A 17,436-nucleotide genomic window follows, 5' to 3' on the forward strand; every position below is an offset into this window, starting at 1 on the left:
ATGCACGTTGTGTCAAGAAGCAGTGCGGCTTGGTTGTGTTCGGAGGCATGGCTCTCGACCTTCGCTCTCCCGAGTCCGTACGGAGTTGCAGCGATGAGACAAGACAGTAACTACTACTAATTGGAACCATGAAATTGGGGAGATAAGGGGTAAAACATTTAAAAAATATATTTATAATAAATAAATAAATAAAAATAAAAAAAATTATATGTCAGGGTAGTTTACAAAGCCTAGTTTAACTAGCCTGTTGTCTGTAAAGACGTTCCTAAAACGGTGTGTGTGTGTGTGTGTGTGTGTGTGTGTGTGTGTGTGTGTGTGTGTGTGTGTGTGTGCGTGCGTGCGTGCGTGCGTGCGTGCGTGCGTGCGTGCGTGGTGCGTGCGTGCGTGGCGTGCGTGAAAGCCAGCAGCACTTTCCCTCAGGACAAATAAATACTCTGAGTTAGCTCAGGTCAAAGCTATATCTCACAGGCTGAAAGTAGAGCAGGCTAAACAGGACTGAACCCCCCCCCCCCCCCCCCCACAACACACACACACACACTACAGGCCTGAACTCAGCTGAAGGAAAGTGACCGACTTTCATTACTATGCTGCATCAGATGGAGTGCTGCATCAGATGACCTGGCCTACACAATCACTCGACCTCAACCCAATTAAAATGGTTTGGGATGAGTTGGACTGCAGAGTGAGGAAAAGCAGCCAACAAGTGCTCAGCATATGTGGGAACTTCTTCAAGACTGTTGGAAAAGGATTCCGGGTGTTGCTGGTTGAGGGAATGCCAAGAGTGTGCAAAGCTGTCATCAAGGCAAAGGGTGGCTACTTTGAGAATCTCAAATCTCAAATATATTTGATTTTGTTTAACACTTTTTGGGTTACTGCATGATTCCATATGTGTTATTTCATAGTTTGATGTTCTTCACTATTATTCTACAATGTAGAAAATAGTAAAAATAAAGAAAAACCCTTGAATGAGTAGGTGTGTCCAAACTTTTGACTGGTACTGTAGATCAATGTTTTTTCTGTGATCGAATCAACAATATATCAGCCTTTTTCAATGCAACAAACCAAAAACAAATCCAACAAATCCAAGTTTGAGTCTTTTATTTTGTTGTAGGCAGAGCCAGAACACAACAGAGTACAATTCTATTGGCAGGGGTAGCCCATGCAAGTGAATGCGCTTTTCAGATCAGATCAGAGCGCAGTGTGCACATTTGATTATATTCTTTGTTAGTTAGCGAGTTGTTAGCCCAGTTATAGATCAGTATAGGTCAGCAATGGGGAGTTACTGCTTCCTACCAGAGCACAAAACGTGTAGGCTACATTTCAAGCTGTCTTTGACAAGACAGTCAGGTAAAAATCTTATGTCTTAATTAAAGGGGCAGTGTTGTATTTTTAGACAGGCTTGATAATGGAAATAAGCCAATAGGCAGAYGGGTTAGCTACATTGTCTAATTCTCTGTATGGCAATAATAATGAATTTACAACACAATACAATGCAATTTARATTCACCTATTTGGCCCATGGTGTTACAGACCATGTACAAAATCATGAATTAATGTCAAGCCCTTCATAATGTAAAAACGTTTTTAAAKGTCTCACGCAATGTAGGCCTTCATTGAACACCACATGTAGGCTACTGTAGGCTACATCATAGAAATCAAAAGCTATTTCCATGTGAAAATGTTCTGGGATTTGTTCCATTTGGTTTTGTTGGTAGGCCTACATTGTGCTCCAATATCCACAATAGCCTATTGGCTACAGTCTAAAACTGAAATTGCACAAGTTTCCACTCACAAGACCTAAAATTTGCTCAGTGCCTCAAAATATAGAATTACATTGGTGACTGCAGTGCGCTATGATAAACTCATCTAACAGCTGAATAATGAATAAATAAAAGGAGCTGATATAGATATATCGTTATAGGAACGTTGACTGAATAATCTGCGTTTGTCACTTCCTGACCTGTTTTCCCTTGTTTGTATTTATTTAGTATTCAGCGTGAGTTGGGGTGGTTGTCTATGTGTGATTTTCTATGTTGGGATTTTGTATTCGGCCTGGTATGATTCTCAATCAGAGGCAGCTGTCAATCGTTGTCCTGATAGAATCATACTTAGGCAGCCTGGGTTTCACGTGTGTTTGTGGGTGTTTGTCTACCGTGTTAGTGTTTTCACCACACGGTACTGTTTCGATTTTCTGCACTTCGTTATTGTTTTGTATTCAGTGTTCAGTTTCCGGTTTAATAAATCATCATGAGCACGAACACACATCTGCATATTGGTCCGATCCTCTGCCTCTCCTCGTCCGATAGGAGGACGAAATAGACAATCGTTACAGCGTTCCACTACTTATGACCCCTGCTCTAGAGACAACATATACTCAATTGTACCTGCATTCAATACTAATTTCAGGTCAATAAAGTGTTTCTGTAATACAATGAAGGAATCTGCAGTTCAGATAGAGACTGGTCAAACCTTGGGACAATAGCATACACAACAGTATCATCGGCATACAAGTGCAGTTAACATTTTTTACAGACAAGATATTGTTAATGTAAACAATAAAAAAGTACAGTACTTGCGGCCACCTTCCAAACCTTGGAATAGTACCAAATATTATCTCAGAGTAAATGTTAATGATCCACAATCAGGGCAGAAGCTGGCAAAAAATGAATCAAGCATATCAGCCCCAGTGGATTAGATTTTTTACACCAATCTTAAGTAAGGCATCTACTGTAGCACATCACAGGTAGTAAATTGTTGAAATGAAAACAAAGATGCACTAGAAGTTGACAGGTTAACCGTCAGAGGGAAGAGGAGTCGATTGACTGACCAGGGTCAATTAAAACACTGTTTCTCTCAAATAAAAAGCCTGCAGAGATAAAATMATGATTAAAAGCATCACTTATCTCATTCTTCTCAGTTATGATGCCAGAGTCAGACAGAACCTGCTTTCAGGGAYGAAAAGGGATTTGTATGCATCAGTGCATTTACTGTTTTCCAAAATGTTGAAGGATCAGAGARAGAGCTTAAAAAGAAGCCTGATGTAGCTTTCTTAATGGAGATAGTACATCTGTTTCTCAATTGTCTGAAAGATTGCCAGTCCATTACAGKGTCACTTTTCCTTGCTTTGGCCCAGGCCTGATTTCTCATCTGAAAGAGCTCAGATAGCTCATTCAGAGTGTTTATTTGCCAGAGGAATATATATGAAGGAGACATTTTCTAGAGCCAACTCAGGGTCAGGAATACAGGGTATAGTGGCTAAATCAGATAATAAACTGGGTGGTTCAAGCCCTGAATGCTGACTGGCTGAAAGCTGTGGTATATCAGACCGTATACCACGGGTATGACAAAACGTTTATTTGTACTGCTCTAATTATGTTGGTAACCAGTTTTTAATAGCAATAAGGCACCTCTGGGTTTGTGAAATATGGTCAATATACCACGGCTAAGGGCTGTGTCCTAGCACCACGCGCTGCGTCGTGCGTAAGAAAAGCCCTTAGCCGTGGTATATTGGCCATATACCACACTGCCTCGGGCCTTATTAAGTAGAACATGTCATGTAAAAAGCCTTGAGGAGAAAAAAAATACTCTTAATTGAACAYGGATTAGTATTTTGCTGTTTCGTATCTCTAACACATACACTATATATACAAAAGTATGTGGACACCCCTTCAAATTAGTGGATTCGGCAATTTCAGCCACATCCGTTGCTGACAGGTATATAAAACCCGAGCACACAGCCATATAATCTCAATAGACAAACATTGGCAGCAGAATGGCCTTACTGAAGACCTCAGTGACTTTCAACGTGGCGCTGTAATAGGATGCCACCTTTCTAACAAGTCAGTTTGTCAAATTTACGCCCTGCTAGAGCTTCCCCGGATCAACTGTAGGTGCTGTTATTGTGAAGTGGAAACGTCTAGGAGCAACAACGGCTCAGCCGCGAAGTGGTAGGCCACACTATCTCACAGAACGAGTGCTGAAGCGAATAGCGCGTATAAATAATGCCRCTGGAAGCAACGTCAGCACAAGAACTGTTTGTCAGGAGCTTCATGAAATGGGCTTCCATGGGCTTCCGAGTACGGGACGGCGTCCCGCCCCACACACAAACCTACGATCACCATGTGCAATGCCAAGCATCGGCTGGAGTGGTGTAAAGCTCGCCGCCATTGGACTCAGTGGAAACGCTTCTGTGCTTCCAATTTTGGGGCAACAGTTTGGGGGAAGGCCCTTTCCTGTTTCAGCATGACAATGCCCCCGTGCACAAAGTGAGATCCGTACAGAAATAGTTTGTCGAGATCAGTGTGGAAGAACTTGACTGGCCTGCACAGAACCCTGACCTCAACCCCATTGAACAACTTTGGGATTAATTGGAACGCTGACTGCAAGCCAGGTCTAATCATCCAACATCAGTGCCCGACCTCACTAATGCTCTTGTGGCTGAACGGAAGATCAGTCCCTGCAGCAATGTTCCCACATCTAGTGGAAAGCCTTCCCAGAAGAGTGGAGGCTGTAATAGCAGCAAAAGGGACCAACTCCATATTAATGCCCATGATTTTGGGATGAGATGTTCGACGAGCAGGTGTTTGTCTAGAGGTAACACACTCTGTCTAGAGTTAACGCACTCTGTCTAAAGTTAACGCACTCTGTCTAGAGGTAACGCACTCTATCTAAAGTTAACGCACTCTGTCTAGAGGTAACGCACTCTGTCTAGAGGTAACACACTCTGTCTAGAGTTAACACACTCTGTCTAGAGGTAACACACTCTGTCTAGAGTTAACACACTCTGTCTAGAGGTAACACACTTTGTGTGTGGCACTACAGAGGAACCTCTAACACCCTGCAGGGCCTCCCTACCTCCATTGTTGTCATGCTTCCAATTAAATTAGGAGGTGACATTTAATAGTACACACACACAGGTGACATTTAGCAGTACAAAGATCTCCTGAACTAGGGCTCTGATATCATTAACAGTCCTGAACTGGCTGCAGGGACAGTGGGAGGGAGGCAGGGAGGGGGTGTAGCATTAGCTCATTGTTGTGAAAGCCAGAACAAATGAGTGCTGACCTCACAGGGAACCAATGACGAGGACAGGAACGCTACAAGGCCGCTAGGGAGCTGGGAAGTGTGTGTGTGTAAATTATTAGTCAATTTACACACCACACATACACACACACAACACGCCGGTCAGCGCGTCGTCCTTGAAGACCATCGAGTTTATCTGTGATGTGTGTGTGTGGGCGTGCGGCCGACAACGTGCGTACGTGTGTTGTGTTGTGTGTGTGGCTGTAGGAGCTTTGCTGAACCGTTACCTTACCAAACGTTTGTGTGTGTGTGTTGTGTGTGTTGTTAGGAGCCTTTGTGGACCGCTACAACACGCGTGTGTCGTGTGTGTGTAATTGTAATAGGAGCTTTGCTTGGACCGACCTACAACACTTGTGTGTGGTGTGTAGGCAGCTTGTGGGACCCCGTACCTCACAACCACTGTGTGTGTGTGTGTGTGTGTGTGAAGCGAGCTTGTGGACCGACTAAACACGTTTGTGTGTTGTTTGTGTGTGTGTGTGTGTGTGTCTGTAGGAGCTTTGTGGACCGTTACTACAACAAACGTTTGTGGTGTGTTTGTTTGTGTGTGTGTGTGTTGTGTGGTAGGAGCTTTGTGGACCGTACTTACAACACGTTTGTGTTTGGACGTTTACACAGTCGGGGGAATGAAGCCATGGAGGTCCGGGGATAGTGTTGTTTTCCAGAGTAAACATTCAATGCTCTCAGCTGTTATTTTAAGATTTTGTGGTCCAAGTATCCACAAGCCTCAACTGGCTAAATGTTCACCTCAGGAAAAATAAAGGCCACTCTAGAAATATGTTAGAGGAATGGGGGTTTGCTAGCCTTACCAAAATATTTTTGGGGATTGAACTGCTGTTATTAAAAAATTAACTTGAAATGAAGTTAAAGTATAAATCGGTAATTGGTGCATTCAACAATGTCGTTCAACAAGGTGAGAAGAAACGCTACAAACATAAACCTAAAGTTCCCAGACCAAAAACATTTCCGCCATTGACTAGTGTGAATCGATGTTTACCACGGGTTCATTTCAAATGAAATGGTATAATGTGTGAATCAACGTGGAATAGACGCTGGTAATTCATGTCGGTGCCACAGTGTAAGTAGCATCCTCAGTGCTCTCCTGTTTGTTCCCACAAAACCGTCATATGCCTTAAATCTGTTCCATCAAAGTCAAACAGTCAGTGACTGTCTCCATTCATTATCTTGACACAGTCATGCAGATGATACTCTTTGATCATTTATTAACAGGTGAATGGCTTTTAGGATCGGCTTGGATTTGTATGTTTACCTCTCCGAACAGGAGAACAACTGAACACTTAGTAATGTTCATGCCTCTCTTAGCAATCCTTAAAAACAGGGGATTGCCCCAACAACCTTACAGGGAGTGAGAGAGAAATGTGGGGGAGGGAGCGGAGGGAGGCGAGGGAGGGAGGGAGGAGGAGGGAGGGGAGGGAGGGAGGAGGAGGGAGCAGAGCGAGGAGGGCAGGCGAGGGACAGATACATAGACAGAGAGACAGAGAGAGATAAGAGCATGAAATACGCAGACAAGTAGAATACAGAGACAGATTGAGAAAGAGACTGACCCGAACATATGACCAGAGAGACAGGAAAGATACACGACGAGTAGAGAATGAAAGACAGTGAGAGACTAGAGTCAGAGCGAGGCAGAAAGACAGAGAGAGAGAGAGAATTTCAACATACCGAATAGGATCTGGCCTCTAAACATGTACTTGTATCAGTCCATAGAAGCCACATGCCCTCTTATGGTTGTGAGGTCCTGGTGCCGCTCATCCAACAAGATTCTCACTAAAATGGGACAAACACAAATTCGCGACTCGCTCTGATGCAGAATGTCTCTCGGGCCTATAAAATGCACTCCTCCGTGTATACGTACGAACACCAAATAATGCATGCAGAGCCAGAATTAGGCGATACCCCACTACTAATTATCGAAGAATCCAGAAAAGAGCCTGTTAAATTCTACAACCACCTAAAAGAAGCGATTTCCCAAACCCTTCCATAACAAACGCCATGACCTACAGAGAGAATGAACCTGGAGAAGAGTTCCCTACAAGGCCAGCTGGTCTTAGGCTCTGTTCCACAAACGACAAACCACACCCACAGAGCCCCAGCACAAACGCCAATTAGACCCACACAAATCATGAGAAAACAAAAAGATAATACTTGACAACATGGAAAGAAATTAACAAAAAAACAGAGCAAAGCAGAATTGCTATTCTGGCCCTAAACAGAGAGTACACATGGGAGAATACCTGACCACCTGATGACCCAAACTTAAAGAAAGCTTTGACTATGTACAGACTCAGTGAGCATAGCCTGCTATTGAGAGAAAGGCCGCGTAGGCAGACATGGCTCTCAAGAGAAGACAGGCCTATGTGCTCACTGCCCACAAAATGAAGTGGAAACTGAGTCCTGCACTTCCTAACCTCAAGCCGCAATGTTATGATCCATATTACGAGACGACATATTTCCCTCAGATTACACAGATCCACAAAGAATTCGAAAACTAATCCAATTTTGATAAACTCCCATATCTACTGGGTGATTCCACGTGTGCCATCACAGCAGCAGATTTTGTGACCTGATTGTCACAAGAAAGAGGGCAAACCAGCTGAAGAACAAACAATCCATTGTAAATTACAACCATATTTATGCTTATTTTATTTACTTGTGTGCTTTTAACCATTTTGTACATTGTTACATCACACTCGTATAATATATAATATGACATTTTGTAATGTCTTTATATGTCTTTGAAAACTCTGTAGTTAATGTTTACTGTTGCATTTGTTACTGTTTTATTTCACTTTTGTTATATTATCTACTCTCACTTTGCTTTGGCAATGTTAACACATTGTTTCCCATGCCAATAAAGCCCCTTGAATTGAATTGAATTGAATTGAATTGAGAGAGAAAGAGAGAGAGAAATAATGATTGAATAATGATTTTCCAGAAAAGATCCAGATTTCAGGGAATTAGACCAAAGTTCTCAATTGGTGCAAAATATATAGAGTACTGCACACACTACAATTACTTACGTTTAACAAGAAGCTCAACTGYACACCTAAATGAGGCAGTGAATGAACTGAGAGAGAAAGCACGCAGGGCATTCTACGCCATTAAAAAACACATTCAAATTGAAATACCTATAAAAATGAAATGCGTCAATTGAAAAACTCATTTAAATGCGTCATTGAACCAATTGCACTTTATGCCAGTGAGGTGTGGAGTTGACTTGCAAAACAAGATTTCATCCCATTGAAACCCTGCATGCAGAGTTCTGTAAGATTATCTTACATGTCCAGAGGAAAACTACAAACAACGCATGCAGGGCAGAATTAGGCCAATATCCACTAATAATAATAACTTAAAAAAAAAAAAAAAAAAGTTTTGGAAAAATGCAGTGACCCCCCTCTCATATCATTACCAAGCCCTGCAATGCCAAGAGCTGAGCAAAGAAATGAGTCCCCTCATCCGGCTGAGTTCACAAATCTGTTCTACTAACACACTGAAGCCTCAGGACCAGAACATCCAATCAATCAGAATAAACCAAATTACAACACAGTCAAAACAAAACTACATTACCTATTGGGAAAGCAAAATGCAGTGCTATRTGGCCCTAAATCTAGAGAGAGAATGTGTTTTTAAATGGCATAGAATGCCCTGCGTGCTTTCTCTCTCCTCTCTCTCTGTACACATCAATGATGTCGCTCTTGCTGCTGGTGATTCTCTGATCCACCTCTACGCAGACGACACCATTCTGTATACTTCTGGCCCTTCTTTGGACACTGTGTTAACTAACATCTAGACTAACTTCAATGCCATACAACTCTCCTTCCATGGCCTCCAACTGCTCTTAAATGCAAGTAAAACTAAATGCATGCTCTTCAGCGATCGCTGCGCTCGCACCTGCATGCCGTCAGCATACTATCTGGAGGTTCGATTAATATGTTGGCAACTAAAATACTAGGTGTTGGCTAGACTGTAAAATCTCTTACGACTACATTAGCATCTCCAATCCAAAAATGTAAATCTAGGAAATGCGGCTTCCTATTTTGGCAACAAAAGCATCTTCATCATGCTGCCAACATAACCTCGTATAACTGACTATCTCTACACCCCGTAGACTTCGGCGATGTTATTTACAAAATAGCCTCCAACACTCTATTAGCAAATTGGATGAACAGTCTATCAGAGTGGCCATCTGTTTTGTCACCAACCCCATATATACGCACCAGTGCGACTGTATGCTCTCGTTGGCGTGGTCCGTCGCTTCATATCCGTCGCCAACGCCACTGGCTCCAGGTCATCTATAAGTCTTTGCCTAGTACCCGCCATTACTTCATGCTCGACTGCGTCACATAGACACCCACCCGTAGCACGCGCTCCAGCAGGTTATATTTACTGCGTCCCCCCAAAGCGCTATTCTCCTTTGGCCGCTTTCCTACAGTCTCTGCTGCCATGACTGGAACGAACGCAAAATACTGAAGGATGGAGACTCATATCACCTCACTAATCTTTAAACATCAAGCTGTCAGAGAGCTACAGATCATTGACCTGTCACAAGCTCGCGATCTGTAAATAGCCATCGAACTACACTCTCCCATATTGCTCCTTTGCACCCCGTATCTCTACTTGCACATTGATCTTCTGCACATCTTATCACTCCAGTGTTTAATTTGCCTAAATTGTAATTACTTCGCCACTACGCGCTATTGTTATTGCCTTACCTCCCTAATTTACTATTTGCCACCACACTGTATATAGACTTTTTCTATTGTGTTTATTGACTGTACGTTTGTTTAGTCCATGTGTAACTCTGTGTTGTTGTTTTGTCGCATGCTATTGCTTTATCTTGGCCAGGGTGCAGTTGTAATGGATACTTGTTCTCAAATGCAAGATGGCTAAATAGGCGTGAAATTAACAATAAAAACAAGTATGGGGAGTACAAATCGTGCGCTAAACTATTTGAACCATGGTTACTGATCAAAAACCTTCGAAAAACTTGACAAAGACGAGCGCTCAAGTGAGCACAGCCTTTGCCATTGAGAAGGTAACGGAAAACTGCTCTCTGTAGAGGAAGGCTGTGCAACCACTGCACAACAGGAGAAACCTGAGACACAACGAGAACCTTTGAGACGATGTTGCATTCCTGACAAAATGTCTAAAAATATTTAAACATTAGAGAGTGTCATTTCGCCCAAATTTTGAAACACTTATTCAAGGTTCAAAGATTCTCTGATGAGAATAGGTACCCGTCCTGTTGGGAGGAGGAAGCAGAGAGCTGTGGGTTGGCAAGCGCACTACACTACAATATTGATTATTATTATTTTAATTTAATCTCCAAAGTACGCTTTGGCAATATGTGTATTGTTACGTCACGCCAATAAGCAAATTGAATTGAATTGAGAGAAAGAGAGAGAGACAGAGCGAGAGAGAGAGTGAAGAGAGACGAGAGAAAGAGAGTGAGAAGCAGAGAGAGAGAGAGAGAGAGAAGAGAGAGAGAGAGAGAGAGAGAGAGAGAGAGAGAAGCGAGAGAGAGAGAGGAGAGCGAGAAGAGAGAGAGAGAGAGAGAGAGAGAGAGAGATAGAGAGAGAGAGAGAAAGAGAGAGAGAGAGATAGAGAGAGAGGGGGGGGGAATAGTGGAGAAAATAAAAAGAAGGGGAATGTGAACTCACATCTGTGTTACACGACCTGTAGCGCTTCCTCTCTCCGAGACAGTACTTCCCTCCTCCAGAAGGCCTGAAAGAGAGGAGAGAAACGAGGGAGAATAAACAGATTGATGAGCACACTCTTAGAAAAAAGGGTTCCAAAAGTGTTTTGGTGCTGTCCCCAGGAGAACCGTTTTTGGTTCCAAGTAGAACTCTGTTATGTTCCATGTAGAACCTTCTGCGATTCTGGTGCAGCACATGCGGCCTACAAAGTTACAAAGTTACAAGCATATGCTAGCAAAAGTTATTTTAATTTTGAAATATAATAGGGCCTTAATAGGGCCCAGTTAAATAAAATAAGTTTCGTTGTCTTTATCTTAATCCTTTTTTTTGGGGGGGAAGGGTATTTTAACCCCTTTTTCTCCCAAATTTTGTGATATCCAATTGCGATCTTGTCTCATCGCTGCAACTCCCCAACGGTCTCAGGAGAGGCGAAGGTCAATTCATGTGTTCTCCGAAACATGATCGGCCAAACCTCGCTCCTTAACACCCGCCCACTTAACCCGGAAGCTAGCCGCACCAATGTGTCAACGGAAACACCGTTCAACTGATGACCGTCACTAGAGTGTGAGGAGCCAAGCCCCCCAGCCAAACCCTCCCCTACCCCAGACAATCCCATTGTGCGCCGCCCAATGGGACTGYGATCAATCCCAGGTCTGAAGTGATGCCTGAAGCACTGRGATGCCTTAGACTGCTGCACCACTCGGGAGGCCTATCTTAACCATTCTAATGACATCCTTGAATCATATAGGACTAGAAGTGGATGTAGAAGGCTTTCACTTCTCTTCACGAACATTGAATGTTTATGGGTCTGAATAAATAACTGCTATAGCCTACCGGCATCGAGCGTTTGCTCTTCTTTCAAACTGCAGCGAGTTCTATTGGCTGCTGTATTTAACATTCAGCAAAAAAGAGCTTGTTAATTGGTATAAGAAATGCAAAAAAGTGTAATAATTATGTCCAGCAAGCTATTCTAGTCTAGCTTTTCCTGCCTGGGACTCCAAGAGCTAAGGAGCGTTGTTTAAGGAGAGGCCAGCGGAGCACAGGTGCTTGTGTATTGCGCAAGAGAGAAAGGCTATAAGTTAGAAACTTATTATACATAACCCATAATTAGCTAAATATAAGGCTAATACTGCATTGAATTTATAACCTGAAAGAGGTAGGCTAGGACATCTATATATAGGGATATATTTCAATCAGAACAGGATGATCTATTTTGGAATGGAGTTAATGGAGAGAGAGAAAGACTGGGTGCACTGATTTAAAGCAACGATATTCAAGTGATAGGCTGTTTTACTTTTACAACAATTTTTTAAAATGTATCTTTACAATTAAAAAACAAGGTGACCCCTGAAAGCTGGATGGAGATGGGTAAATTAGAGGCGCATTCAGTCTTTATATTACTGTAGCATAGAATATGGTGCAGCAAATGTAGGCCAACCTGTCACAAGATAAAAAGTTACCATGATGAGATGAAAGGTCTACATGCATTGTGAATTGCGCTCCATACTGAGATGGACTGTCTGTCCCCACCCTGAGCGTTGATTCATCATGCAGAGGCCGTAGAGAAGACAGATTTAGACATTGCATATTATTTAACAGTTCCGTTTCACGACATACTGTTCATATAAATCATTTAGTATAATTTACCGGTTTCTCGTAGTTATTTATCCGGGGAAAAGGGATTGGTTTTGGCCTGAAAATCTCGGTAACCGGGTTCCCGCCATTCAACCTAGTATCTACTGGTTATCTACACAGTATACTTAATAAATATTTATATGATCAACACATTATTGATCACACACACACACCTGTAGGTGAGGTCCTGGATGTGTGTGTTCAGCTTGCTGTGGCTTACTTTGCCTACTTACGCTGGGCTGTCACAATGTCTCATGGAGGAAGAGACTCCCCCTCCGCAGGTCCTGCTGCACTCCCCCCACGACGACCAGGGACCCCAGCCTCCGTCCACACTCTGGGGCCATGTCCCAAATATCACACACTCCCCCTGGTAGCACCACTGAGAGGATGGGGGGAGGATTAATAATTGGTTAAGGTTGTAGAGGTTGCAGGTCTGTAACTGTGTCAGTGAGTACGGTTACATGSACACAATAATGCYATTATTATGGATAATCAGATTAGTATAATAGTTTGATTCAACCGTTTTTCATGATTTGCAAGAAGAATGATTTCCTCAATAATCCTGTTTCCACGGACACATCTGAATTCAGGCTACCTGATGGCACTCTGATAAATGCAGAAAATCTCCATCAAAATAAACGTTCTACCACAGCAACCGTGTTCATTTTGGGAAACATATCTGGTTCTGAGTTGGGACATATAAAGTTGGTATGTGAAAACTACTTCTAAGACACATATATTCAGTTGTTCTGAACTCACTTCACTCACGGTGAAGAGGGAGACTCACTCTGCTGGCACATGTGCAGATCAAACGCACCGCTGGAACGCCCATTAATAGTATGAAAGATTGCTTTACACCGATTAAGATAAGCAGAGTAAGATGTTTACATGACTATTGCATAATCTGCCTAGGTGCCATAATCAGTTTAAAATTGAATTATTACTGTGCATCTAAACGTACTCAGTGGTGCTCAGGGCTTAGAGACAGTAGAGGTTGTAGAGGTCGTAGGTCTGTAACTGTGTCAGTAGATTAAGATCCTGGGCCAGGGAAACAGGCGACTGTCCTCAGTCTCCCTCCCTCCCTCCCTCATTCACATCAGAGATGAACAATGAAGAAGAACAGAGACAGAGAGTACACAGTGGCAGAATACTTGACCACTGTGACTGACCCAAAATTAAGGAAAGCTTTGACTATGTACAGACTCAGTGAGCATAGCCTTGCTATTGAGAAAGGCAGCTGATGGCAGACCTGGCTCTCAAGAGAAGACAGGCTATGTGCACACTGCCCACAAAGTGAGGTGGAAACTGAGCTGCACTTCCTAACCTCCTGCCAAATGTATGACCATATTAGAGACACATATTTCCCTCAGATTACACAGAACCACAAAGAATTTGAAAACGAATCCAATTTTGATAAACTCCCATATCTACTGGGTGAAATACCACAGTGTGCCATCACCGCAGCAAGATTTGTGACCTGTTGTCACAAGAAAAGGGCAACCAGTGAAGAACAAACACCATTGTAAATACAACCCGTATTTATGTTTATTTATTTGTACTTTGACCATTTGCACATCGTTACAACACTGTATATATKCATTATATACAATAATTTATTATTTTGGAACTTCTGTGAGTGTAATGTTTACTGTTCATTTTTATTGTTTATTTAACTTTTGTTTATTATTTACTTCACTTGCTTTGGCAATGTTAACATATGTTTCCCATGCCAATAAAGGCCCTTGATTTGAATTGAATTGAGAGGGAGAACCAGGGCACTGTCCTCATTGTRCTTGGCTCAGAGCAGAGAAAGGTAATGTACTAACACACTGTATAAACAAGATTAACACTGCAGGGAGAGGGAGAGAGAGGTCAGAGAAGGAGAGAGAGAGAGACGGCAGTGAAGAAGAAAGACGGAGAGTGAGAAAGAGAGAGAGTCCTTAAGACCTTGTCTGTGTTTCGTTAGACTGAAATAGCCTGGGAGAGAATGTCTTATCAGAGAGGAGCTGACACACACTACCTATCTATCACCCCACACACCTATCAGCCTTTCACCACCTGCAAGTGTGTGTGTGTGTATGTACCTGTGTGTGTGTGTGTGTGTGTGTGTGTGTGTGTGTTGTGTGTGTGTGTGTGTGTGTGTGTGTGTGTGTGTGTGTGTGTGTGTGTGTGTGTGTGTGTGTGTGTGTGTGTGTGTGTGTGTGTGTGTGTGTGTTGTGGTGTGTGTGTTGTGTGTGTGTGTGTGTGTGTGTGTGTGTGTGGTGTGTGTGTGTGTGTGTGTGTGTGTGTGTGTGTGTGTGTGTGTGTGTGTGTGTGTGGGTGTGTGTGGTACCTGTGCGTACCTGTGTGTGTGTGTGTGTGTGTGACACAGAAAGCTGTGACCTTTGGGTGACACGACTACTGTACCAATGTCTAGGACAGTAGCATAATAGTCTTTCCTGGGAAACCACTTATTTTCTCTCTCTTATCTCCTTTCTGCTCCGTATCTCTCCCCCTTCTCTTTCTCTACCCCATTCCTCCCTCCCACACATCACTACATCCTCTCTATCCTTCTCTTCCTTTCTCACCACCACCAACGCTTTCCCCTTTGTCCCCCTCCACTTCCCCCTCCCTCTCCTACCATCTCTCCCCCCCTTCCCTCTAGTTGGCAGGGCCTCTCCATTACAGGCCTGGTGACAAATGGTTGACAGTCGTGTTCCTTTGAAGCCGCCCCACATCCCCCTCACCACCCACCCTCAACCCAGACAGGAGCGCGTCATCAGCCTCCCCCCAAAGCCCCCTGTCCTAAAGCCCCCTGAGCTGATCTCAACTTGGGCCCCCTGTGTAGCCCAGGACCTGGTCGGTGGCCCCCAGCTCTGAAAGGCTCCAGTCAGCAGACAGTAATGACACATGACAGCCCGACAGCCTCCTATTCTTTCCTTTTAGACCTCAGACCATCCAGTGACAATGGCCGCCATAATCTGTGTTAAAACTATCTCACTGTCGCCCGTCTAACCTGACGTGGCGAGTCACACTGGGACTAGGGTCAGTGCTATGTGGAATCCTTGGGACGTCCCTACCCTAAACTCTAAAGGCTGGTTTACAGTCCGTCTATCGTCTGTAGACAATTGCTGTAGCGACATCATGAACAGTCTATTTTCGTCTGAAATCAAACTTGCCGTTATTTATTTTATTTTATTTAACCTTTATTTAACTAGGCAAGMTATGAGAAAGTATAAACACTAAAGGACAGTCTTTGCATGACATCAGCAGCCCAGGGCTCCAAATAGCATACGTGCTCTATTTTAACTCCAATAAACCCATCCGTTTAAATAGATTCAGTAAATGTCAACCTAGCAAGCCAGGCAACTAAAATACATTTTCTAAACAATGTTTTTGTTTGTTGCTAGCTAGTTAGCTACCAAGTTGGCTAGCTATTTAAAATAATGACCGGAGTATAACTGACAACATCTTAACTTAAGCTATTTTTTTATTAATTATTACAGGAAAATAAACCCACAACAACATCATTATTTACAAGGTAGTGGCGAGCTTACAGAAAATAGCGTACTGCCACAGTGTGACAAAATAAAAGAAGGCCATTTTATCAGAGAATCTTTGAACTCCTACATCCTCTTGTCAGAGAAGAATTTGGTTTGGTTGCTGTGGCAGTCCGGCAACCACAACAACGGATGTTGCGACAGTCGCAGAGATTGAAGGCCAGTTTATACTTGGTCTAACGACATGTCAACATCCGCTGTCGTGGTTACCGGAATGCCACAGCAACCAGGCCAAATTCTCCTGTGACAAGATGATTCAGAAGTTCTAAAATTGAAAAATGTTTGCGGCCCCACCATGTAAAAAAAAGTGTGGTAATCGACCAATGTTTCATTTTTTAATTGGGTCTATGACAGTATATTACAAATCAGTCTGACAGCATTTCAATCTGAAATGACAAACATATCAGAAAGATATTGGGTTCAGAAGATCATCAGGCAATAATGTTGTATTTTTTATTTAACTAGGCAAGTCAGTTAAGAAAAAAGTATTATTTTCAATGACGGCCCCTGAACTGCCTTGTTCAGGGGCAGAATGGCAGATTTTTACCTTGTCAGCTTGGAGACTGGATCTAGCAACCATTCGGTTACTTTTCCAACGCTCTAACCACAAGGCTACCTGCCGCCCAATGATCTTCTGTGTAGAATTGAGGGAAACAGTGAGTATGTACATGTTCCCGATGGAGCCATAATATTTTGTGGCTTAAACCATTCAAAAGATAGAGCCACATTTGTAGGAAGAAAACCGAAACCGCTCTGTTGATTAAAACCACATCTAGCAGCTACCGGAGGTTACTAACATAACCCCGTTTCTATGAACCAAGCGCACCTTTTCTCTCGTGACCCTATTTTCAAATCCGCCGACTCTACACCGGGTTGCGACCCGTAGTTTAGGAAACCCTGGTGTAGACTATGAGACTGCTAGTATAGACTTACCCCTTTCTCGATGCTTCCCGTCTGACACAAGGTCCCCTCAGCAGCAGGGATACTGTTGGTGACACAGCGGTTGCTTTTGCTAAGGCACCAGAGCTCTCTACACACTTCCTAGGAAAGAAGGCAAAAGCAAGTTGGTCAGAATAAAGCAATTCACTGCAGAGAGTGTATTACAAGCAGGGCAATTGCCATAGATAGAGCTGTTGAAGTGAATTAGAGATCTACTCCAAAATGTAGTGTGACTTCCCCTCATCATCTCCTGTCCTTCATCTGCACTGAGGTGAAAGAGCTGAACAGAAGGTGAGGAGCATATCCCTGGCTGTAGGCAGCCGACATATTGGCAAACCTGGGTCAACTATAGGTTGCACAGTTTGGAGTCACTTTGGACTATTCCATAGGCTCCATTTCACCAGGCAAACTAACTCAAGCTCAGCTGAAATATGTGGAAGTAGTAGACATATGTATTTGACCCAGGTCTGATGGAGTAGCTATATATTTGACCCAGATCTGATGGTGTAGCTATATATTTGGCCCAG

The 17,436-nt window shown here is 43.1% G+C and overlaps 1 protein-coding gene across 1 annotated transcript in view; it reads right to left on the reverse strand.

Annotated features, from left to right (window-relative positions):
* Nucleotides 1-17,236, reverse strand: part of adamts6 (ADAM metallopeptidase with thrombospondin type 1 motif, 6) — a 73,669-nt gene extending 56,433 nt beyond the window's left edge. Inside the window, 4 exon segments of the mRNA XM_024136758.2 lie at nucleotides 10,761-10,824; nucleotides 12,665-12,810; nucleotides 16,904-17,011; nucleotides 17,177-17,236. Coding sequence (XP_023992526.1) covers nucleotides 10,761-10,824; nucleotides 12,665-12,810; nucleotides 16,904-17,011; nucleotides 17,177-17,236 — 378 coding nt within the window.
* Between the last annotated feature and the right edge of the window lie 200 nt (nucleotides 17,237-17,436).

The sequence above is a fragment of the Salvelinus sp. IW2-2015 genome, unplaced genomic scaffold (genome assembly GCF_002910315.2).
Source record: "Salvelinus sp. IW2-2015 unplaced genomic scaffold, ASM291031v2 Un_scaffold1009, whole genome shotgun sequence".
NCBI classification, from domain to species: domain Eukaryota; kingdom Metazoa; phylum Chordata; class Actinopteri; order Salmoniformes; family Salmonidae; genus Salvelinus; species Salvelinus sp. IW2-2015.